The 26,894-nt window shown below is 35.1% G+C and overlaps 1 protein-coding gene across 2 annotated transcripts in view; it reads left to right on the top strand.

The window, feature by feature from the left end:
* The window catches only part of KCNH7 (potassium voltage-gated channel subfamily H member 7), a 444,235-nt gene that overhangs the window by 371,691 nt on the left and 45,650 nt on the right, over window positions 1–26,894 (top strand). The window contains exons 7-9 of one of the 2 annotated variants that reach the window (XM_036254388.1): window positions 603–1,028; window positions 12,369–12,768; window positions 23,385–23,584. In XM_036254388.1, coding sequence (XP_036110281.1) covers window positions 603–1,028; window positions 12,369–12,768; window positions 23,385–23,584 — 1,026 coding nt within the window. Of the gene's footprint in view, window positions 1–602; window positions 1,029–12,368; window positions 12,769–23,384; window positions 23,670–26,894 lie in introns of those variants that run through there. The other variant, XM_036254389.1, reaches the window with a different exon arrangement.

The raw sequence follows: 26,894 nt of genomic DNA, 5'->3' as shown, positions 1-26,894 counted from the left end.
TGCCTTATTAAGCAGAATAAATCCAAGTTTAAGTACTCCTTTGTACTTAAGAATCCTGCAACATTTCCAGGCTACTCCTCTGAACAGCTCCTTGTGCCAGCCTCTCTTTATGACTTTCCGGATGTGATGGAGGGTTTCAGGGAGAGTGTCTTTGTCCCAGACTATACTCATGATCATGGATCCAGGTGGACTGCTTCTATGCGTTATAGCCAATTCTTCCTTAGGTTTGAAAACTGAATACTCGTGTATCAAACTGAGTTCATGGTTTTCTAAAAAACAGCAATGTATTTTTATTTCTGACTAGTCATATGTTCCAAAGGACCTAGTAACCATTACTTGGCATCTCATTATTTTTCAACGAAAATCATCTTTATCAAAAACACCAATGAGGTTTTGTGAAGTCAAATATACTAGGTGGGGTTTATATGGGCTTCTTCAAATGCATGTGCTTTTTTTATATGCTTCGCAGTTTATGAATTCAATTACACGAATCCTTTCTAATAGATTTTGCTGGATAATTAATTACCTTAATATTTGTATAGGACTGAAGATGAAATAATGGCATTTTTACATAGTGTATGTTTTTCTTTTCCATTATTCAGGTTCTCTCTTTAGGAGCAGACGTCCTGCCAGAATATAAACTGCAGACGCCACGCATCAACAAGTTCACAATATTGCACTACAGCCCGTTCAAGGCCGTCTGGGACTGGCTCATCCTACTGCTGGTCATATACACTGCTATCTTCACCCCCTACTCTGCAGCCTTTCTCCTCAACGACAGAGAGGAACAGAAAAGACGGGAATGTGGCTATTCTTGTAGCCCTTTGAATGTGGTAGACTTGATTGTGGATATCATGTTTATCATAGATATTCTAATAAACTTCAGAACAACATACGTAAATCAGAATGAGGAGGTGGTAAGTGATCCCGCCAAGATAGCAATACACTACTTCAAAGGCTGGTTCTTGATTGACATGGTGGCCGCGATTCCTTTCGACTTGCTGATTTTTGGATCTGGCTCTGATGAGGTAAGAGCTGCTTAAGAACCTTATTTTCTAAAAGATTGCGATGATAAAAGTGAATTTATTTTAATGGCAAAAAGGAAAACTCGTTGCTTTACAAACTTCCTCTATCTCACAGATGAAATTCATTTTTAATTGAATATGCTATAAAAGGAAATGGAACCATCTTGCCATTGCAAATAATTCATAATTCTTTCTATCTTTGCTAAGAAATACTAAAGATTATTTATCTTTTAACCAAAAATTAAACTTTAAAACAGTGTTTCATAGCACAGAGCACCTTCCCAGGGTATAAATTTACTACATATTAATTCATGAGTGTGAAACTGTCAAAGATAAAGATCTCTCTTTCTTCATGCAGAATTGTGGTTGGAGAAAGCAGGAACTTATTTTATGTTCGAATTACGTGAAAGAGACATCTTCTGAAATGCCTTGTTTAAAACCTCTCTTTCATAGTATCTAAGTTGAAAAATACTTCCTGTGTTCCCGATACCCTACAAAGCTGGAAACTTTAAGGGCATTTTCTGGATACAGAGTTTATAACTTCAGTCGGATTCTCAAAGCGTTCTTTGATCCAAAACAAGTTAGGTTCTCTTTAAGTTTCCTCCATTTAAGGGCCACTAATTTTTATTGTAAATGAAGGTTCCTAGATTCTATAATGGGAAGATTTACAGAAGACGTAAAAGTTAGTTCCAAGGCAATAAGTTTTGAAGGATAACCTGAAAGTGTGGAATTTTAAAAATTCAGTGTCCTTTTTACCCAAGAATGCCTTAGCCCCTCACTAGGGTAACATGACATACTGTTTGATAACAAATTACTTTTATTTATTGTTGTTAATCCTCACCCAAGGATATTTTCCCATTGATTTTTAGATAGAATAGAAGGGAAGGAGGGAGAGAGAGAAACAAACATCGATGTGAGAGAGACACATTGGTTGGTTGCCTCTTGCATGCCCTTTCCCAGGCCCTTGACCAGGAATCAAACCTATGACCCCTCAGTCCGAGGGCCAACTCTCTAACCACTGAACTAAACTGTCCAGGGCTACAGCAAACTATTTTTTAAATAAATACTAAAATGCACTTTAAAATAATGATTAAGCGCATTGTATAGTAAATACACAAAGTAGTAACATAGTTGTTTATTATCATTATCAAGTATTATGTCCTATATGTAATTGTATGTGCTGTACTTTTATACAGCTGGCAGTTCAGTAAGTTTGTTTATACCAGCATCACAACAAACACGTGGGCAATGCATTCTACTATGATGTTACTATGGTTACGCATCCCTAAGTGAGAGAAATTTTTCAGCTCCATTACAATATTATGGGACCACCATCACGCATGTGGTTCTTGTTGACCGGAATGTTGTTATGCAGAGCATGATTGAATTTATTGACTGTCTGACATTTTGCAAACGTTATTAGATTAGCTAGTTGCAGCTAGAAATCCTGAAGAAACAGGAGACAGAACGGGATTATCCTGAGGACAGTTATGGGGTTGCAAAGCACAGGAGCCTGGGGTACATGGCAGGGAAAGTCTGTTGGCATCAAGGACAGCAAATGGGGGGTGGGACTGGCAGGGGCATAAGAGAATCAGATATCGGGCCGTGTTAGCTGTGAAGGGTTAACAACAAGACCAGTGATGGACTAGACTGCTTTGTAGATTTTTCAGGAGTGATAAAGAAGATACCTTTATATACAAACTATATTATATAACTGTAATCAGGCTTTTAAGTAGAAAGTACTATTTCAAAATAAAAGTTGTTCAAAAGTGTATATATAATATGTTATATGATAAGAATATTAAATATAATCAGCATCCATTTATGTTTTTGGGAAAAAAAGGAAGGAAGGAAGAAAGGAAGGAAGGAAGGAAGGAAGGAAGGAAGGAAGGAAGGAAGGAAGGAAGGAAGGAAGGGAGGGAGGGAGGGAGGAAAGGAAGGGAAGCAGAAAGGAAGGGAAGGAAGGGGGTGGAGAAAGAAATGCTTCCAGAGAAAATTTATCTTATATTCAAAAATAGCAATTTTGGAACTTTCATCATATGAATATGAAAAAATATAGTGCTGAGATATTGGGCCCAAAATTAAATAACCAATCCTAAAATCATTAAGCTAGAGGTCACCCTGATGAGAGATCTAGTCGAATGTTCTTTAAATGGAGTTTCAGGGAGGTGTCTGAGCGTCTCAGACTCACAGAGTTTGACAGCATGACAGGCTGATAAGACTCAGAGCCATTCATCTCCACTATAAAAAGAGTAGCTCAATCTTATCTGCTTTACCAAGCAGAGTTTCATGTTAATTTTTTACAAATTTTAATGAGAATGAATTTAATTCATCTTGTCATTTTCAAAAAGAGTCATGATACCCCCCTCCTCAAGTAGGTTCACTCATTCTGTAAGCACCTATTGAGAACCTACTATGTCCCAGTGTGCTAGATGCTGGGTTTGCAGAACAGAGTGAGACACGGACCCCGCTATCTGGGAGCTTGCAGTGCAGCATGGGAGAGCAGCAGTTCATAGACTATGTACTACGTATCTCATACATGCCTTCATAGTGCCAGGGGGCGCGTGAGCATGGACGGGGGAGTTCCTGGTTACCAGTGGAGGTTTCCCAGGTAGAAAGATCATGCTAGTTAGAGGGGAAGCCCCGTAGAGACATGTAACTGTAATGTATTGGTTCCAACCCTATCAGACACAGTATAATAACTATTTTATAATTTCCCCTTTATTGTTATTAAATGAAATAAACTTTTAAGACATAATTCCACAAATATATTATTTCTACCTTTAATACAAAGAAGAAATAAAAGAAATATTCATAATCAAATACCTAATCAAATATATAAATGCTTCAGGCATGTCTACATTACATGGTATAATAAAGTTACCAGGTGCTGTACCTAGTTATAATGAAGTCCATATTTAAACAATAAATTCAATATCAAGCTAAATATTTTCTTTATATTTGCATTTTAACATAAGGGTTGAATATATATGTGTGTGCTTTTATACATATATATGTGTATATACAGGTAGATATGTATATATGTATTTTAACATTTATACACACCTAGAAACACTGTGACTGTGATAATTACAAATGTATATATGTATACATTTACACATATATGCATATTTATACTGATATAGCCATGCTACATATTACACAGTACACAAATACTACAAGACGTGTTGTCATTGAAGATATAATTTTCTGAGACATTGAACAATTCTTAGTGAAAGTCCAAACTAAACAAGTTAATCATCTCTCAATTTATTGATGGTAGCTAAATTCCTGGAAAATTTAGTGAATATTAAAATGTGCAACCCTGAATTTATTTTTATATGTAAAACCCAGCTTCAAGGCTCATAACTATAAATTTATGTTCAGCCTAGACAAATGAGTGAAGGACACTGAAAAGTTATGTAGAACACAACATTGTTGTTTTTGGAGGCTGCTTTAGGCATTAGAGGATTTCTCCCTAACTCACTATTGGGAAGTAAAGGAAAATTCAGGTGAGGGTGTCAGATGCTGTAAATACATGAAGTACGATGAGGACTGGAAACAAGTCAGTGAGTACGTCAGTTCCGTATTCGTTGATATTAATTGGATCATATATTAGCCACGGGCCAAACTAAAGTGGCTTCCGAAATCAGCAGGGTGTGAGTAGGGCTCCTTCCTGTTAGCATCTTGGTATTAAAAGAAAAGAAAAAGGACAGGATTGGAAGTCTGCACATGGTGAAGGGAGGATTATTGTTTTTTTATTTTTCCTCTTAAGATGTTTGTGAGCTGACAAGAAAGCCATGTGGTGCAGAATGACCTGGGTGGGTGGCTCAGTGGGATGGGAAGATTCAGAAAGACCTCTGAGAGGAGGTGCCATTTGAGTGGAGACTTGAGCAGGAGAAAGAACTTCATGAAACCACAAGTGGAGCATTTCAAGCAAAAGAAAACACAAGTGAAAGTGGCCCCACTGAGGCCCTGGCATGTAAGGAGATCAGAAAGAAGGCCCGTGGCAGCCAGGCTGAACCAGAGTGAGAGGTGGAGTCTTAAAGATGTGAGGATACAGAGACAGGGACCAAATCACATGCAGCCTTGGAATCTGGTGTTTATTCTGGCTGCAATGGAACCTTTTGGATGGGAATGACATGATCCACTGGAGGTTCTGAAAGATCTCATGGCTGATGTCTGCAGACAATTTAGTCAGGGTAGAAACAGGGAGACCACTTTAGAAGTTTTGCTATAATGTAAGAGGGACAAACGACAATGGTTTGGACTACATGGTGGCAATACAGGTAAAGAGGAGGAGACACGCTTGGAATATATTACAGGAGAGTTTATTGATGGATTAAATGTTGGAGGATTAAAAGAAAAAGCATAATTCGTGATTGCTCAAAGATTTTTGTTGTTTCATTCTTCTTGTTTGAAACATTTGGGGGGCGAGGAGGGGGCTTAAGCAACTTGTATAGATTGTCACACATTTATCCAAATGGGAGAAATCTGAGGAAGAGAAGGTGTGTTATAGGGATGAAATTCCGCTAGGACCATGCTAAGTTTCAGATGCCTATTACCCATCTCAGTACAGATGACAGGTAGGCAAGTCGGGCACAACATAGGCAGCTAGAAAGATAAGTGAGAACAGAAAAAGAGATGAGATTCATTAGAGTATAAATCAGATCTAGTCGTGACCAACATTTGTTTGGATCCGAGCTTCCACAGCAGGACCAAGCACCAGTTTCCACGAGTACCTCAGAGTCTGGGGACTCATAGTTGGTAGTCGGAAGCAAAGCCTTGAAACCTGCATTTTTAAAAGTGGCAGGAATGATCCTGCTGCCAGATAGACAACATCCAGTGGTCTTTCTGGGACAGTGGGGAAGTCCAGGAGACAACGTTCATTGCTCACAGACATTTCTGCAAATAAAGACATAAATAAACAAGTTAAAGTGGTTTTCAAGTAAATGTAAGAACATTCATGATTCCTTTTTTTTCCCCTAATATTTTTATTGATCTTTAGGGAGAGAGGAAGGGGGGGAGAGAGAGAAACATCAATGTGAGAAAAAAAAAACACGGATCGGCCGCCTCCTGCACACCCCCTACTGGGGATGGAGCCCGAAACCCAAGCATGTGCCCTGATCGGGAATAAACCAGGACCTCTCAGTCCATGGGACAGTACTCAATTTACTGAGTCCCTCCGGCCGGGCTACCTTCGTATTATTGATGCAAAGGAACAATATTACTGTATCAGCTTCCAGAAAGCCAACTTTTCATTATCTTAAATTTTCCCATATTTTGCTTATCTGTGGCAAATCTTACTTTCAGAAATATTAACAGAACCGAGAGCATTCTGTTTAGTTAAATGCTTCATTAACCTCTTCCACCCCTGAAAATGGTATTCTTTTGATTAATTACTTGCTTTGTTGACTTCTCTCTTTTCACACTTGACAATTATTCTTCATGAATCCTGAATCCAGGCAAGACCTTTGAAATCTAAGTAAAAAGAGTGTTCTCTGAGAGAAAGTTATAAGAAAGAGGAGTTTCTGCTCACATTGATGTTTGCTTCATTAGTCTGATAGATGAATCATTGAATAAACACAAAGAAAAACTTAGCAGGCATATGTACAGAAACCCTGATCATCTTGTCAGCATTCTTTCCGAACCTGATCACCCCAATAGTTGTCATTAATTTGTCGGAAGTGAATTTCTAAAACATTAAACATACTCATGTTCAAATTTAAATAACAAAGCACATTCTGAAGACCTGAATGCAAATATGTGTCTACACACCAAGTGACTGTGTCTCTCTTTAGCTGGTTCTTGGGATGTAAAGCAGAAGGTTCCATTGGCTTGTATTTGAGGCTATTAGTCATGCTTGCAAAAATGTGTGTCATGACAAGAGATACAGGATTTCCCAACAAAATACATTTCAAACTAAGGAAATATATGTGATCTATTGTGAACCCTTGAGTACAATTTGCTGGAGATGGCATAAGGTACAATTTTTGGTTACCTGCTTCTCAAAACTAGTCAAATTCCCATTGTAAAAATGTAACATCTGCCCAGTCAGCGGTTAGAGCGTCGGCCTGCGGTCCAGAGAGACCCCGGTTCAGTTCTCGCTAAAGGGCACATACCTCAGTTGCAGTTTGTCCCTGGCCCTGGTTAGGTCATGTGGGTGGCAACAACTCAATGTGTCCCTTTCATATTGATGTTTTTCTCTCTCTCTCCCTCCCACTCTATCTGAACAAAAAATGGAAAAATGTCCTCAGGTAAGGATAAAAAAAAAAAGTAACATCTGTGATTATTTATTTACTGTAATATTACACAGTACTATTTAGAATCATTTAATGACCAGTTTTCTGTGTTACTGTAATGAAAGAAACAAAAAGTGAATTTAATTTGCAGAAAAAATAGAATGCTAATTATAAAACAAAATAAAAATTAAAATGTCTCAACAGTAAAGACTGTTCAGTATTGGAATGAGTTTCCCAGGGGAGTTGTAAATTCATCTTCTCCTTAAAAGCTACAGTTAGCGGAAGAATTTGTGAGGTTTGGTATAAATAAAGAAAAGGTAAGTTAGGCGATCCCCCTCTATGTTTCTTAAACACTCAAAATGTAGCTCTTTTGTTGTATTAGGGAATGTGTCCTTAGAAATATTGAAATAGTGTGACTCAGCTGAACAACAGACTAGAAGCTACTTTCAAAATTATTAAGTTGTATTGGTAAGTAATTTGTTAAATGGTGTTTACATGTACCAGAGTTTAAGGTAATTGAAATAAAATATAAAGCAAAACATTAGTGTACAGTTATGAAATTTATCACTCACTATTTTCACCTCCTCTCTTGTACCTAAATATTTCTTGACAAGCAAGACTACATAATGGATTAAGTAGAAAGTTCCAGTGACAATTCACTTTATCAACCCTGTAGATGAAACCAAAGATCACATACTTATATTTCCTCATTTATAAAAGAATAGTTCTATTCACTTGCTCTAGGCAAAGATTTTAGAGAGTAAATCTCTGAAATAAAGTATTTTAAATGTAAGAGTCTTAAAAAATGCTTACTGAAAAGAAAGTAGAATTATTTTTCAAAATAATTTAAAAAAACATTTGAGCATAAGATTTTCTCTAACTGATATGGCTTTGTTTAACTGTAGCCACACTTATTCTTGAGTAAATTGTTTAATACTGATAAGAAATCTTCTATTCTATGTCAAGCCTTGAAAATTTCACTTACATTAAGAAAGAATATTGCCTGATATATTGTAAAATGTTTGGTAAAAGAATCACATAATCTTCTTTAGTTTGGGTCTAATCCCTAACATACTTTCAAGGATATAATTGTCTAGAGTGTACATTATTAAAATAAAAGTTAGTTGAGAAAGTCATACTTAATAAAAAAAAACTAACTTCTAACATAACATAATAAAATATATATGACTTTAATAAGCTAAGGATATGGATACATTTTTTAAAAAATTGAAGCTGGGTTGTATTAATCAGCCACCAGAAATTTAAATAGGTGAATTTGTAGGGGAAGAGTCATTTTAAATTTTAAAAAGAATATTTAAAAATGCATTAAAAATAAAAGTCTTAAATAAGTAGACTTTTTATTATTATTATTATTATTATTATTATTATTGCATTCAGGCCAAAAGAGTTTGAAATATTATTCAATCCCAGTAAAGGAGTTGAGTTCTGAGATGGCCTGGATGCTGATGAGGTGGAGACTTGACTTGTTAGAGTTCATTATGTCCCCTTTGCTATAGTTCATGGGCAGGTTAGAAAACAAAGTACCTTGCTTCAATCCACTGCAAAATGGCTCAACTCTTTCTATATCTTATTATCATGATGTCTGTACTTCCAAATAATAGCGCTTACCTCTAATGAGCTTTAATGCTTTTTGAGTCTCTACCAAAATTAACAGCAAACAGACACTGTTTTTCTAATACCCAGTGAAAGCTCAAGAGATGACATCTAAGAGAAAGTCCATTACCTCTACTATTTTTTAAATTATTGCATTTGGTTTAAGGATAGTTTTATCTCTATTTTCAAAAATTAAAAAACCCATGAAGGTAGACTTCTATAATATGTCTGGATAGGGCATGAAATTCGATATGCTGTGATATAACCACACATTCTGAGAACACCTCACTCTGCCAAACCCTGCTGTCAACACAGTTATATTGTAAGGTAGCTGTTGGTCCCATATTTCACTTGCAGATAATACAAAGACAGTCCATTGAACTAAACAATGGGGACAAACAGTCTTCAAGTGATCAGCAGGAGGAGACTGATCATTCCTTAGTCTACTACTCTCTCTGAGATTTTGGTGTAAGTGGGACAAACGCCTTAAAACTTTAAAGGGATATTTAAACAACAACAAGAAAGCAGTTATTGCAATCTTGTGTCATCTGCAAGATATGCGGTACACAACTGTAACTAAGGTGTGTTAGTACATCTTGATAAAAGCAGAAAGAAGGTCAAGTCATTTGTCACCTTGTCAAACTAACATAGTTATGTTTGGGTATGTGGCTTTGACTCTTGAAGTCAATATTCACATACACTTATTAAACTGGGTTGAGACTTCATTATGTACCATATTTCATAAGCGTTTTTTTGTCCAGAAAAGATGTCTCTTGTGTGTTATTATATAAGATATATTTATTTATCTGCTGAGAGAACTTACTGTCATCTAGATTTTATCTCATTTTAATATAATTCTAGAAGAAACATCAGAGGTTTCTCTGGGAAGAGGACAAAAAGGAGGTGGGTGGCATGCCAGCAGATTTCATTCCTCTTTTCTTGCATAACAGCATTTTTACTCCACCACCTTGCAGCCCGAAGAATCATTAGGACTTATTATTGCACCATGATCTAAAAACAGCTCATTTCTTTGGAAGCATCTCACTTCATTAGCCAAATATTTAGAGGATTGTTGTAATATTTTATTTATTTTGGTGTTCAGAGAGAAATTTTGTTCCAAGGACAAGAAGTTTAAAATAATAACCCTCAGATATTTCTGATTTCTCAATAGAAGGAAATAGATATAACTGGGATAGGATAAAAAATACCCATGCAAATGTAAGCTGTGAAGTTTAGAAATGGTGACACATTAAACCAGAGTGATGCTTATTATCAGAGTGCAAGTAGTCAGTGCAACCAGATGAAATTCTTGTCTTTAAAATTCCTGCTATTTCCCGTGGAAGCTGCAAGGCCAATGCTGAAAAACCTGTTTGGGATTCCAGATATCTAGGCAATGCCTTTGGAAAGTGTATAAGCTCTATCAACACATTTTACAATATAAATTTCCTGCTCACTGATGAAAACAAAATGTATGGGATGTTCAAATAAGAATATAAATAGCTACCATTTATTGAGTATCATCTACAATCCTCTAAGGTAGGCATTATTATGCCCATTTACATGGAAAATTGATGCTTAGAGATTAAATAAGTAACTTCTCCTAGGTGACACACTGGTACAGAAGCAGAATTTAAATCTGTTCCACAGTCCTAGTACATAACTGCTAAGCTAAAATACTGATAATACAAATAGTAGAAAGTTGATTTTTCTCCCAAGGAACTATCTAGTACTAACTTAAACTCTCTATTTATTCACTGTGAACAGATATATTTTAAAGTCTTTTTTTTCTTTATTGATTTTAGAGAGAGTGAGGAAGAGAGAGGGAGAGACAGACAGAAACACTGATGAGAGAGAACATTGATTAGCCGCCTTCTGCATGCCCCCCCCTGGAGATCAGGCCCACAACCTGGGCATGTGCCCTGACCGGGAATGAAACCAGCAACCTCTTGGTGCATGGACCGACACTCAACCACTGAGTCACGCCAGCCGGGCAACAGATAAACTTACATTTGTGAAGGACAAAAATAAATTATTTTCTTTATTACACCCTAAAAAATAAGAACCCAGCATTGCAAACAGGGAAGACTCCCATCTCCACACATTCCAAGATGAGCTAAGACCACAGTCCCATTGTGATAAGCACATCTCAACTCACCAGCTCCTCTCGCCTCTAGAGGGTTTCAGCACTAACTGAATTAAAGAATTCAAGGAAACTGAGGAATTTCCCCTTCCCTTGTGACCACTATAATTTAAAGGAGGGAAATAAACACTTATTATAGTATTTTAATGAAAATGTTTTGTTTGTGTTTTAATTTAGTGCCCTTTTACCGCCAAGTAAATGTGAATAGACAGGGTGATAGTTATGTCAAGAGCTATTTCTCTCATTAAAATATATGTTCTTAACTTAGTTGGATGCACTTTGCAAAATAAATACCAGCAATGAACAGATAAAATAACTCGATAATTGATTGGTAAACATTGTGGAGCTATGGAATAATTACATACCCTGTGAAATATGTAGTACTTATAGTCAACGTTATTTAGGAAACCTAAGACATGAACTTGTAATTTGTACTTGTCAGATTTCAAGTCCAAACAACCAGTTAAGTATCCTGTTATTATATAGAAGTTTCCTATCATTAGATACCTGGTCAATAATAGTCATGTAATTACTTACATATATCATACCACAAAGCAAAATGCATAATATCATTGGGAGAGCAAGAAACAATTGGTCCATTTAACACATTTAGGAAGGAAAAAATTCATTTAAATATAGTGTCTAATGCATGCATGTGCTCATTCAATAAGCTTCCAGTTATCTGCTGACTGGCTTTTTCCTCATCAAGCAGATCTTCCTCGGTTCCGAGGCCGGCTCCTCCGCAAAGCCTTCCTTTCTAAACGGGTCCCTCTTCCAACCCATGCCCCCAAACATCTTTCATATCATTGTTTTATTTTCATCATGGCTTTTGTCATCTCTGGATTGATCTTATGACTTGTGTATTTTAAAAATATTTATATCTTCCCAATAGATAGTGAACTTATGTCTTTTCATTAGAGAAGATACTTTGTCTACTAAATAACTGCCTCTGTTAGAAAAGTGACCACGTATGTTTGTTCAACACTCTGATTCCAGTCTTTGGCACTTGCTCGGCACACTAGTAACACCGTGTAATGTTTGCCAGTGAATGATTTACCCACGATGTGCAAGGCAGTTGGTTAGAGCATAAAATAAGACAGGCAAATTCTTTGTTCCATGGATTTGCATGCCAAGATATTGAATTAATGCGATGCACACTTTCAGACTGTTTTCCAATGTGGGTAAAGTTAAAAAAAAAACACACACAAAAACAACCCTTAATATCAATATACAGTTATCCTCAATGCTACCGTATTGTTTTTACCTGTCTCTGCTTACTTAGCTTCAAAGGAGCATACATTGAATTGTTTACCAACTGTTCCTGACCTTGCCTATTTACTTCCACAGACGACAACACTAATTGGCCTCTTGAAGACAGCACGACTCCTCCGCCTCGTGCGAGTGGCTCGGAAACTTGACCGGTATTCAGAGTATGGAGCTGCTGTTCTAATGCTCCTAATGTGCATATTTGCCCTGATTGCTCACTGGCTGGCTTGCATCTGGTATGCGATCGGGAATGTGGAAAGGCCCTACCTGACTGACAAAATCGGATGGTTGGATTCCTTAGGACAACAAATTGGAAAACGTTACAATGACAGTGACTCAAGTTCTGGGCCGTCCATTAAAGACAAATACGTCACAGCACTTTATTTTACCTTCAGCAGTTTAACCAGTGTAGGATTCGGGAATGTGTCACCTAACACCAATTCGGAAAAAATCTTTTCAATTTGTGTCATGTTGATTGGCTGTAAGTAGACTTCTCTTTTGTTATCTATTAGGACAAATAATATCACAAGGTCGATATCTCTAGAACATTTAGAGGAAGACAAAGAAAAAATCATAGAAAATTGTAGAAATAATAGGATTACATATTTGGGTATCATAGTGTATCAAGTCTGATTCTGTCTTTGAACTGAAGACACCAAAGGTTTTCAGGACCTCAGGAAAGAAGAGCATAAAACGAGGGGCTTGGGTCTTGGGATTCAGGAATTGAGACGTGCAGTTCACCTTTACTGCTGTAAAAAAGTGTCTGTAATTTATAACAAATGGTTATTTTCTATTTCCAGCTGAAGCAGGTTAGAATGGGAAAGATTAGCTTTCATTATATTGCTAGATGTACTAGATAGACAGAGAATACAATTATATATAGATGTGTGTATATATGTATATATATATATATATCTCACCACCACTAATCATAATGTAATCTTTTATATATGAACATATACTTTGTGTGTGTGTGTGTGTGTGTGTGTGTGTGTGTGTGTATCCCTGTCACTGGCTACAAATTTCTTTTCTTGTGACACTATGTCAAGGCCCAAGTGATTTATCTTTACCTTGTAATTGAATAATATCATGAGCATTATTTATAAGGAGCATTCTTTGGAATAAGAAAAAATTCTGTATTAAATTAAAGATGTTTTAATGTTAATATATATTTTTAAAGGCACACTTTGGAACCACTAAAGATAATCTTACTGATACCAGGCAGCAGTGGGCAAAAACATTATGGATTTATAAAGCTCGAAAGCATCGTCCTTAGATTGTATACAAATCTGAAAACAGATTCAGAGAGTTGATTTTTAAATGTTAACATATTGACTAATGAAATATGCTTAAATAAGCTTTATTTACGAAACTTAAAAATTCACCAGTTTATTGTCCACTTTATTTAAAATTTACTTTAAATATATATGTCTTGGTTTTTTTTAGTCACATCTGAATAGGCAAAACCATTATCTTTAAATAGCTCATAAATTCAGGCTGGTCTTAGACATAAACACAGAAGTAGCACCACAGCCAGAAGGAAATGGAAGTGGGGCCTACAGGAAACAAACAGAGAAGTTCATTCCAGGGAGACTGACTCTCTCAGAGCAAGCAGTCCCCACCGGCCTGGGTTTGCAACTGTTAGTAAACACTTCTAGTGGGTATGAACGTCCGTGGCATAGGTAGCAAAGAAAAGAAAAACAAGTGTGTTTTTAATTATTTAAACACCTATGTAGAAAAAAATATATAAAATGTATTTTCAAGAAAACAAAATTCACATCTTAAAACTTAGAACTTATAAGAATTTTTAAAATGCCGTTTAGCCCAGCCAGTGTGGCTCAGTGGTTGAGCGACAACCCATGAACCAAGAGTTATCAGTTTGATTCCCGGTAGGGGTACATGCCCAGGCTGTGGGCCACATCCCCAGTGGGGGGCATGCAGGAGGCGGCCAATCGATGTTCTCTCTCTTCAATGTTTCTATCTCTCTGTCCCTCTCCCTTCCTCTCTCTCTCTAAAATCAATAAAGAAAAAAATGTTTTTTTTAAATGCAATGAAATTTAAGCTGTTCATCACTTAGAAATCCTTACCACTTGTGAGAACTAAGTGAAATACATAGTGCTGCTTGTTTATCATGTGATTTATCTTAAGTTAAAGAAAACTCGACATGAGAGGGACTGTAACTGAAGTACATGCCCTTAACCGAAATCGAACCCAAGAGTCACTGGTCCGTGGGCCAACACTCTAACCACTAAGCCAAATCGGCCAGGGCTCTTTCTTTCTTTTATTTTATTCCTTCCCTCCCTCCCTTTCTTCCTTCCTTCCCTTTTTTTTTTTTTTTATTCTCACCCGAGGACAGTTTTCCATTTTTTATTCAGATAGAGTAGGAGGGAGAGAGAGAGGAAGAGAGAGAGAGAGAGAGACGTGAAAGGGACACATTGAGTGGTTGCCACCAAAACAACCCAGCCAGGGACAGGGACAAACTGCAACCGAGGTATGTGCCCTTAGCAGAAACCGAACACAGGTCTCTCTGGACCACAGGCCAACGCTCTAACCACTGAGCCAAACTGGCCAGAGCTCTTTCTTTCTTTCTTTCTTTCTTTCTTTCTTTCTTTCTTTCTTTCTTTCTTTCTTTCTTTCTTTCTTTCTTTCTTTCTTTCTTTCTTTCTTCTCTCTCTCTCTTTCTTTCATTTTGTTCCTTCCCTCCCTCCCTCCCTCCCTCCTTTCTTTCTTTCTTTCTTTCTTTCTTTCTTTCTTTCTTTCTTTCTTTCTTTCTTTCTTTCTTTCTTTCTTTCTTTTCTTTCTTTTCTTTCTCTCTTTCTCTCTTTCTCTCTTTCTTCTTTCTTTCCTTTCTTGTTTTTCAAAATGTGGCTCTAGGCTATTTCTATTGATTCTTTAGGAATGTGTCTCCTGCAGATAAACGTCTTATTTTAAAAAGAGAAAAATTACTCTAGTTAATTGGATAGAGTAAGAGACATTCTCTTTCTACATGACATCCTTTATTTGAATAACAAACTTGGCTTTACAAACCTTAATCAAAATGGGGATTATAGAAAGCTTAATATCACACAGGAACAATTTATAAATATTCCTGAAGAACTCTATCATGACCTATTAGGCCATGAATAAAGAAAAAGGTAAAATTAAAACTTGAAACTAAACAATGATAAGAATGTCACTGATATTTGCTTAGACATTTGATGTATATGGGTGCATCTATACATAATATTTTCATTTAGATCCTACTGTATTACAAACAATTTGGTTTTCTTTGGATTATATTTCTACACTAAGTACATACTCCTCAGATCTATGAGTGACCTGATTTAAAACTAAAAATAAAATATAATATCCAAATATATAATGTGAATATTGTATATGTACTAATTCTAAATTTTATGCCAAGTTGTAGAAAACAGAACAATGAATCATCCCTGTTACAGTGATATATTTCAAGTAAACTAAAAAGTAAACATTAGATGCTATTATATAACTAAATGCAAACAATTCAAATATCTATAGATATATTTTTTAAAGCTGCTATTTGCAAAGACCGTTGCCAATTGTTCTTCTGAATGTGTATAGAGAACAGTGATCAGAGAATTTATTTTAAAAATGCACACGATTCAAAATTTTAAAAATAATGGGAAATGTAAGTAGCCATTATAAATGTAAGTTGTGCTCATATATTTATATCTATGTTTTCTAATATATAAATTTGTATCTTTATGCAACTATTATAAATATAACACAGATATTTAATTTTAAAAACACATAAATCAGTAAACAAAGGTAAATGTATTTCATCTATGACCTACTTGACAAATATCTTAGGAGAATTTCTTGTTTTTATAGATGATAAAAAAAAATGTTACCAGATTCTTTTTCTTTTAACCATGGTAGAATAACTAGAAGCTTATCATACCACTATATATATTTTTTAATAACAGAAAACTAAACAAAATATAGAGGCTGTTTTTAAACATTAGACGTAAAAAGTGGGATTTGATCCCCAAGAGAAGGAAAATCAACATGATGGCCTCATGTTATCCTCAGCTTTTGCCTGGAGGCACTTTCTACACCACAGTGAAGGAGGCTCCCTGTGCTAAGAACGTAAGATCAAAGATCATGGCGGCAGAGGTGCTATTATTGGCAAGTCAGTCAACCAGACAAGATGTAGCCACCGCAAAGAAAATCTCCAGAAACCTGGATAGGTATCCCCTTGAATCTACTAATGAATACTAAGTCACAAATACGTGAGGTAAAACTCCTCCAGTCCTGGCAAATAAATTCCAGAAGTACTGTAAGCTGAACAATTTTCACCAGCACAGTGAAAACCCTCGCTGAGCACTAACGTTCAATTGAAATCTCAGAAAAATATTGCCATAGCACTGGGCTTGTCCAGCCCTAACAAAGCTTACAATACAAGCCTCGAAAGGAGCAAGCTGATCGACTATTTAACTTCCCATAAGAACGACATCCAACATTTCTAAAGGAAGGCAAAGACTATACCGCAATGAACAGTGAGAAATTTGCAATGCCCATCACCTATTAAAGAATTAAAAGATGTGCTAAGAAATAAGAAATGTAACCCATAAGCCGGAGGAAAAACATTTTTGTTAACCTACAGCTGGAGTTGACAGAGGTGATGGAAGTAACAGAGAATACTAAACACTTGAACAATGTGTGTGTGGACTTCCAGAAAATGGAGGAGGGAAGCAGAAAAAAAATGTTTATGAAATGGCTGTAAAAATTCCAATATTGACAAAAACTATAAACTATAGACGCAAGAAGTTCAGTGAATCCCAAACAAATAACACACACACACACACACACACACACACACACAAAGATTCATTACAATAAAAAAACTGAACTAATGATAAAGAGGTAAAAAAATCTTAAAAAAACAATTAGAGGTGAAAAATAAAGACATGTAATGAACAGAGAAAAAACATCAGGCTGATAGCATATTTCTTATTAGATATAATGCAAGTCAAAAGACAATGGAATTAAATATTTTGTTTTTTGTTTTTTTTTATCATCCTCATCCGAGGACATTTTTCCATTTTTTGTTCAGGTAGAGGGGAGGGAGAGAGAGAGAGAGAGAGAGAGAAACATCGACGTGAAAGGGACACATCGAGTGGCTGCCACCCGCACGACCAACCAGGGCCGGGGACAAACTGCAACCAAGGTACGCGCCCCTAGCAGGAATCGAACCCGGGTCTATTAGGACCGCAGGCCGATGCTCTAACCGCTGAGCCAAACTGGCCAGGGCTGGAATTAAATCTTTAAAGTGCTTAAAGAAAAACAAAATCGGTTAACATAGAAATTTCTGTTCATTTAAACTATCCTTCAAAAGTGATAAACAAAACCTGACATAATTCATTATGAGTAGACTACAAGAAATTATAAGGTTCTTCAAGTGAAAGCAAAATGATAACAGATGAAAATTTAGATCAATGAAAAGGAATGAAGAACCCTAGAAATGTTAAGTATGTGGTTAAATGGAAAAGATTTCTTTCTCATTTTTAAATGTCTTCCAAAATAATTATTTAAAGCAAAAATAATGACATAGTTTGTAGGTTTATAACATATGTAGAAGTAAAAATTGTGATTATGATGGCACAAAAAATGAGAATGGGACATGGAAGTATATTATTGTAAGATTACTACATTATACATGAAATATATGTATATATTATAATACATAATGATAAATAAAAACTGCATATTGTAAATCCTACAACACAGTTAATGAGCCAATAAGAAAAATAAAATGGAATAATAAAAAATAATAAATTCATAGAAAGCAAGAAATTTTTTTTATTTTTTATTTTTATTTATTTATTTTTTTTAAAGATTTATCCTCACCCGAGGATATTTTTTTATATTTTGTTCAGATAGAGTGGGAGGGAGAGAGAGAGAGAAACATCACATGAAAGGGACACATCGAGTGGCTGCCACCCACACAACCCAACCAGGGCCGGGGACAAACTGCAACCGAGGTACATGCCCTTAGCGGGAACCGAACCTGGGTCTCTCGGGACTGCAGGCCAATGCTCTAACCACTGAGCCAAACCGGCCAGGGTGCAAGAAATTTTTTTTAAAAAGGAACCATAGAAAACAAATAGCAAGATGGTAGATTTAAACCCAACCATATTAATAGTTACATTAAATATAAGTGATTTAGATGTTTTTTGAATTAGAAAAATTGTCAGACTATTTTTTATAGGCTTAATCATATGCTGTCTAAAGAAAATATAAAGACTTAGCCCAGCTGGTGTGGCTCAGTGGTAGAGCATCTGCCCATGTACCCAGAGGTCACGGGTTTGATTCCTGGTCAGGGCACGTGCCCAGGTTGTGGGCCCGATCCCCAGTGGAGGGCATGCAGGAGGCGGCCAATTGATGTTCTCGCTCATCGATGTTTCTATCTTTCCCTCTCCTTTCCTCTCTCTCTCAAAAAAATCAATACAGAAAAAAAATTTTTTTAATATATAAAGACTTAGGTAAAAGAAAAAGATTTAAAAATATGTACATACAAATACTAATCATGAGAAAAATATAAAGAACTGTACTGATTTTAAAGAAGACTTGAGGACAAGGACTATTACCAAAGATAAAGTAAACACCACAGTCTTAAATATGTATGCCCACAATTACAGAATATTACCTTAAATCAAGCAAAAAGTGACAGAATCTAAAGGAGAAATATACAAATTTACAAGACTAATCCACAGTTATAGTTAGCAATTACAACACTTCTCTATCAGCACTTAAAATAAGTAGACAGAAAATCAGTGAAATATAGCAAGTTACCAAGACAGATCGTATTCTGGACTCAAAAAGAAATCTTAATAAATTTGAAAGTATTAAATTGTACAGAATATTTCTTTGAACACAGGAGAAACAGCAACAAAAAATAGTAAAAAAAAAATTAAAAAGTTAAAGAAAAAAAAGAACAATACATGTTTGAAAAATCCCCAAATATTTGGAAATGAAGTAATATACATGAAATAACCCATGATTCATAGAAAATGAGAAAATAATTTGAACTGAATTAAAATGAAAATAAAATGTATCAAAATGTATAAGCTATAACAGTGATTGGAGTAAAATGTATAGTTTTAAGTGTTTTTATTTTTAAAAGAAAGTTCTAAAATCAAAGATTTAAGCTTCTACATTAAAAAGAAAATAAAGCAAATTAAACTTAATATTAGTATTAGGAAAGAAATGAGAAATAGCAAAAAATAGTAAAATATGAAACAAAAACTAGAGATCAGTGGAAGTAAATTCTGGTTCTTTTAAAAGATCAATACAATTGATAAACCTCCAATTAGACTGAAGAGAGAGAGAAGTCGTAAGTTACCAATATCTCGTATGACAGAAAAGGTATTATTGCAAATTATAAAGACATTAATTGGATAATAAAATAATATTATGAATTACTTTATGATAATTAATATGACAGTTTAGATAAAATGGACAAACTCTTTGAATGATACAAACTACCAAAACTGAAACAAACAAAAAATAATCCTGAGCCACAAAATAAAAATTGATAAATTTTATTTAATCAAAATTAGTAACTTGAACTTTTTAAAAGATGCTGTTAAGGAACAATTAAGTGATAGACTAAAAAAAATTCTCAATACTTAGATATAAAAACAGATTTGTGTCCAGAATAGATAAAGAATTACAATAACACTATAATAAGAAGGCAACTCAATTTAAAAATGAGCAAAAGATTTATAGAAACATTTCACAAAGATGATATATGAATGGCCAACACATACATAAACCATGTTATTATTTGACTGGGAAATGCAAATTAAAGCCCTAATGAGATATTGTATACTCATTACAGTGGCTCGAATGAAAGATTGGTAATACGACGTGTCGGAAAGGTGGTAACCAACTGATATTCTCCTATATTGCTGGAGGGAGTGTAACAATTTTGGGAAATAATTTGGCAGTTTCTTATAAAGTTAAACATACCATACACTTCAGCAATTCCACTTTTAGTGAGATGAAAGTATGCCCAAATATTTGTGCACAAATGTTCATGGCAGTTTCATTCATAATAGCCCAAAACTAGAAACAGTGAGATTTTGAGCTATAGAAGGAACTGTGGTATAGCCATACAAGACAAATCTACTGAGTGATAAAATAAATAAATAAATAAATTACTGATACACACAACAAAATGAATCTCCAAAACATATTGTTGAGCAAAAGCAGTCAGACACAAATTAACATGTACATTTTGAGTCTATTGATATGAAATTCCAGGAAACGGAAACTAAGCTTTAATGACATAAAGGACCTCGGTAGTCGCCTGGGGTCTGAAATGAGCAGGCCGAAAGCCAAGGGATGCAGGACATCGTTGGGGTCATGGAAATGTTTTATGTATTGATCGTGTTTACAGGACTGTATACATTTGTCAAAAGCAACTAAACTATACATTTAAAACAGTTATTTTATTATGTGTAAATTACATATCAATAAAAATTTTAAGTTACTATTTTTTTAAGTTTGAAAGCAAGTGTATTTGTTCTGCCGCACGTTTCATCTAATTCCCAATGACCATCTAAATTCAAGTTGCTTAGCATATCAGATTTGGGTGTAGTATGCTGAAGGAGTTTTAAGAAAAATGTGGGTTTTTTTACACTATCTAAACCTGAAGCAAATCATTTTGATGAAATAAGAACTCCCTATTAAAGAAAGCTAAATAAAATAGTGAGTTAGGAAAGAAATGCCTGTGAATATTACTGCAACGTGCTCTTGACTAGTATTTTATGCCGATTCATGGGCACTAACTAAATGATGTGTATAGAATATAGTCATTTTGTGTTCTCTCTTGCTGACAGTCTTTAGCTCTATTTGCTTCTTAAAAAAAAAAAGATCATGTCTCTATTATAATTTAAGAAGCCATCAGCATAGAATTTAAGAGAAATGTAGGTCTTTCACGTATTCAACTATGTATTTTTAACCTAGATTTTACCATCTTGTCAATGAGTAGAAATACCTGCTTATTACCCAAACTAATGTTTTGGTTCCTTCTTATGACAATATAAATATAAAACCACATTACTTATTAAATATGAAATAAGAATGTTTTCCAAGTAATGATGCGGTTTAGGTAAAATAACTAGAGTTGATTATGTGCCCTCTGATTAAGAGAATTTAATCTGTACTATTTCCTGAGCATATGATAGGTGCTTTGGAGACTTAACAGCATGTATAAATATTTCCAACACTACAATTAGGAAAAGTAAAATATGTTTTTCACGTGAATCTCCTTGGATCACAAGGATCAGTTTCAGGCAAGTATTGCTAACTCCCTTCTTAATCAACAATTCATTTACTGAAGTTAGCCTCACGTCCATTTGCTGTGGAGATATGGCCTAAACAGTGTGTCTGCCTTACTGAGACGGACTGCCTCCCACACATCATGCCTCAGCCTCACTACAGATGGCCCCAACTTTCATCCTTTTAAAGAAATAAAAGCAAAGGCCCACCCCTTTCTCTGGGACATTCTCTTAGTAGGGACGGCTGCAATGAACAAGGACCATATTATCCAAGAGATAAAAATAAGATGGAAGAGAAAGCAAATGACCAAGAAAAGTCACTTTAAAACACCTTGAGCCCTGGACAGTTTGGCTCAACAGTTGAGCGTTGGCCTGAGGACCAGAGAGTCCCGGGTTCGGTTTCTGCTAGGGGCACATACCACAAAAAAACAAACAGACAAACAAAAAAACACCTTGAACTTGGCCAAAATCTACTTTGAAATAATTACCTGGTTTATACAGGAAATATTTTATAAAATATTTGGGAAAATATTGGGAAAAAAATGCGTTGGTTGAATATAATTGAGTCAAATACTTTAAATTTTATTTTTTACCGACCTGCTTAGTATACTGCAGTTTCAGTGCCTTAAACATCTGTTAAGTTCTCTCTAATGTTCTGACACATCCAACATTTAAGGTAGAAACCATGTATCATGATGTTATTTTCTTTTTTAAAATTTATTTATTTTTTTATTGATTTTAGAGAGAGAGGGAGGAAGAGGGAGAGAGAGATAGAAACATTGATGAGAGAGAACATCGATTGGCCGCCTCCTGAATGCCCCCAACTGGGGATCAAGCCCACAACCTGGGCATGTGTTCTGGCCAGGAATGGAACCGGCAGCCTCTTGGTGCAGGGGTCATCGCTCAACCACTGACACACTGGCCAGACCATGATGTTATTTTCTCTAGATTGTAGCATTTTTTAGGATTATCAGAAACTGAATGCAAACATAATAAACAAGAGAAGATGGCTTAAAAACCTTGTTAAACTAGAACCATTTAGCCCACAAAGCACTGAAAAGGGTGTTCCACCTAAGTGTAAATATTAAATATATAGAAAGAGTTGTTATAACAGTTTTTTTCTTCCCATAGGTGAAATAACAAAGATGTAGTCTATTTTTCTCTATAAAAAATTAAACAATATTCTCATATTCTAAGCCACAGATATATTTCTCATGCAAAAATACTGTTAAATGAATTTTAATAGATTAAAAATTATATAGAAGTACTCTAAGGAAAGTATAAATTCTTTAAAACAATTTTTTATTCCTTAGCACATTCAAAGTATTCACAATAATCTTAAGATTCTGGTAGATTTTTAAAAATATTTTAAGGTTAGTTTTGAGGCTGAGAGGCAGAGATATTACAATTTAAAAATTAACATTTTAACTCCAGTTCCAGAAAACATATATATGGCAACCGTGTGATTATACCTTCTTATTCATTACAATCAAAATATTTATTCTAAATGCATTTTATCTCTAATCAACATTCTAGCTTACAGGTTGATATTGTAAACAAGCTGAGCTTTTACTTTTAATTTAGAATCCATCAGGAATTTAGATATTTTTTCTTTCCAGATTTATCAACATTAAAAAATTAAAAAAAAACTTTTTTTCCTCCAGGGGCCAATGGTAAATCCTCATAACTGGATTCAGATAGTGAAAAATCAACATACTTGAGATTCTGACAAGATATAATATACCCACGTGCAATTTTCCCCCGTAACTTTGTTTTTTATCCAATCCAGCACTAATGTATGCAAGCATTTTTGGGAATGTATCTGCAATTATCCAAAGACTGTACTCGGGGACTGCCAGGTACCACATGCAGATGCTGCGAGTTAAAGAGTTCATTCGCTTTCACCAAATTCCCAATCCTCTGAGGCAACGGCTCGAAGAGTATTTCCAACATGCGTGGACTTACACCAATGGCATTGACATGAATATGGTATGTATTTCTCTTTCCAAAACAGAAGTATCCTAGGCATTTTAGCTACAGCCAAAATGGAAAAGCTAGTCTCACCAGCTTTGAACCCCTTGCTTTTGTTTTTCTCTCTCAGATGTTTATTTTCTCCCCTGGAGATAGTCTCTCATTTTCAATTCATGGCATTGCATGGTGCTATATTCTAGTTATACTGTGTGGCAAAGGCATTATAACATGATGCAAACTGATATAACTGTGTACAGTAGTGTTCCCATTTCTGTTTAGAGAGCATTGCTAAGCTGAGACTTGGGTTTTCACCAAATGGCCCAGCTACCAGCATTCCCAAAAAAGAGCTGGACCCATTTGCATTAAGATTTGGCCAGTAAACAGTAATCACTCTGATACCCCCAAACAGAGACCCAAGGTTAGCACTATTAAAAAAAAATAGGACATTTTGAGAATTTGTGGAAGAGTTTAGGAAGCTTAAGTATGTCATAAAGACTTTATGATAAGAAATTTCATGTTTATAATACAGAAAGCTTTTCTATATTTAGAAAAATTAACTATGTACCCTTTTACTGTATCTGGTTTAATGTATCTTTCCTTTCAAAGGGGAAATGTGGGTTCCTTCATTACTTTCAAGAAAATTCAACAGCAGCAATCACTTTTTATAACCATTTCTTCCTCTGACAATGGCCAAAAATCAACACAGTTACTAGTGATGTGACTGTGGTCCATAGAGCTCTGTTTATTATCAAGAAAAGTGCATACGTTTCTTTGACCTAGCTGTGTGGCTTACGGAAACTGATTGCTCGAGATAAATTGTATAGCAAGTCCAAACTCTATGGCATACCATAGACCTATTTTTTTAAAAAGATTAAAAATATGCTACCTTCCCTCATAGCTACTCTTTCACTGGGCAAGGGCCTATTACTAAAAATGTTCAGAAAATAAAACCCCTCACATATAATGCCATCAACAGCATAATACAACTTTCCTAAGTGAAACAACAGATTTTAGATTGATATTTTTTTACTTGACTAATGATATTCTGACAAAAAAAAAACAAAGATTCAAAATCTGCAGTCCAGGTATATAAATTATTACAAATATTTCCCAATTTGAAAGACATATTTATATATGAATAAGTTTATCTTGGTGTATGTGATTTATCTGACTTAGAAGTAAGGACATTCTGTACAAAATTTTTAATTTGAAGAGCTAATCAATTAGCACATTTTATAACAAAATTGTAACCAAACTTCATGAGTTATTTCTAAATAGCCCACAGTTCCTTGTGAAAATGTATTTGATAAATTGATCTTACCGGGATAACACTTTAATCTCACAAGAAAACACCTATAAATTGATTACTTATATATATAATTGTTTAACAAAGATATCATCAAAAACCATTGGGGGGTTGCTGGGTTGCCTGAAGCAGTATCAAGAACTTTTGATCAACACACATGTCACTCAACTTTGTTGTTTTATACTGCCAGATTATTTCAGTAACAGTAATAAAAAAACCTATTTATTGTACCTCTCCTCTCCATATAACTCTAGTTTTGTGGCCATATTTTGTGATAAAGTCTATTTTGTGACAACTATTTACCTTTCATTGTTTGACTCTATTACCTATAAATATGGTTTATATACCACTTGCCTATTTACAATGTACTTATGAAAGATTTATCTCTTTCCTGTCTGCTTCACACCTTAACACATGGAATCACAACACCCACCGGTAAGAACAGGAGGTATTTATATCCAATTTAATTCTCGTGTAAATTGTGGAGAACACCCTTGTTATCTGTCAGGTTTAAGAGCTTGTTAAATGATTTCCAATGTTAGTTCTGATCTTCTTTGCATGATGTAGCAGAGGAAATACAAAGCAAGTTGGGAAAGATAACCTGGAAGAGGCCAAGTACAAAATAGAAATCCTCAACTTTAACAATGACTTGACCTCTCATGATATTTATATTCAGCTTTTCCCTCCCCACAAAAAGTCACTTATTGCCCCTTCCTCTACTCTGGTAAAGGTTATGGGTATACGGTTTGCATTAGATAATTGTCATAAAGAAAATGTCATTCCTTTTCATCATCCTCTATTTTCATAATGCAGGTACTTTTCTTCCCTGTCATCTGCATGCTTGTCTTACATGACCCCAAAGTGTGTGAGCTCTAAACCATGTGCCACTGAGTCTTGCATGTGGTTTTGAGAGCTTGACTTTGCACGAACTTCTTGTTTGTACAGTGTCTACATTTCTCATCTTGTGACAGCGAAGTGAGTAAAAATTCAAAGTGCAAGATAACGGAAAACTCAGCAAATGGAAGATGCTAATTAAGCACAATGTGCAAAACAAAGTTGATTAGAGAAAAGCAACTATGCTGTTAGACTATTGAGAGGTTAAAAAAAAAATCGAAGGGGATTTTTTTTTTACCTCCAAAAACATATTGTTAAAAATTTCTGTGTCTTGTCAGTTGTTTACTAAAGTACAATATAATAATTTAAAGTGATTTAAATTTATGTATTGTGATACATAACAAAACATCAAACTGTTGTATTTTACATCAGCATTCCACCTTATTTCATTTCAATATAACCTTAAATAATAATTTCTCATGAAACATTTCAGGTCATTTTTGCTCTTCAGCCATGTCCAAATGAGGTACAAGATGTCCAGTCACAATGTATTAATTGACTTAATTATTTTTCATAACTCAAAACATTTGATTCCTTGATAGATCATGAAACATAGGAAAGAACCTAAAATGTGTAGCCATATTCCTTATTTCCTGCATTTTTTGTTTTTTGTGTGAAACAGCTATTGCCAGAATGTTCCAGAACCAAAAGCATTCTGGGAACACGTATGGGCTCCCGTTCAGTTGAACCAAATGGTTCAGAGTGCAAAAAGGAAAGGATCAGGATAATGAAACTGGTAAAAGGAAGGTGCTCTTTTGCATCTCAAGTCAGTCTAAGGAATAGTAAAAATTATCTCAAAAATGTCTTTAGACCAATTCTGGAAAACCCTTTCTGTTCTACCCCCCAGAAATTTTACTAATTAAGAAGAAGGAGATACCTTCTCAGAATAGGACAAAAGACATCTCAAGAAATTTCCCCAAATCAATGCTGTCTTCTAACCCAACCTGAAATTTTCTGACATTATCCAACATAGATTTTAGTCACAACATTGCCAAGAGCTGAACATCACCTTCCATGTCAGGGTAGAATCAAGTTTCCTCATATAGTACACAAGAGCCTGGAATAACTGAAGTAACTGAAGAAGGGACCCAATAACCATGGTCTGTACATCATTCCAGATGGAGAGAA

Source organism: Molossus molossus, unplaced genomic scaffold (genome assembly GCF_014108415.1).
Source record: "Molossus molossus isolate mMolMol1 unplaced genomic scaffold, mMolMol1.p scaffold_m16_p_11, whole genome shotgun sequence".
NCBI classification, from domain to species: Eukaryota; Metazoa; Chordata; class Mammalia; order Chiroptera; family Molossidae; genus Molossus; species Molossus molossus.
This window is presented reverse-complemented; position numbering and strand designations above follow the sequence as displayed.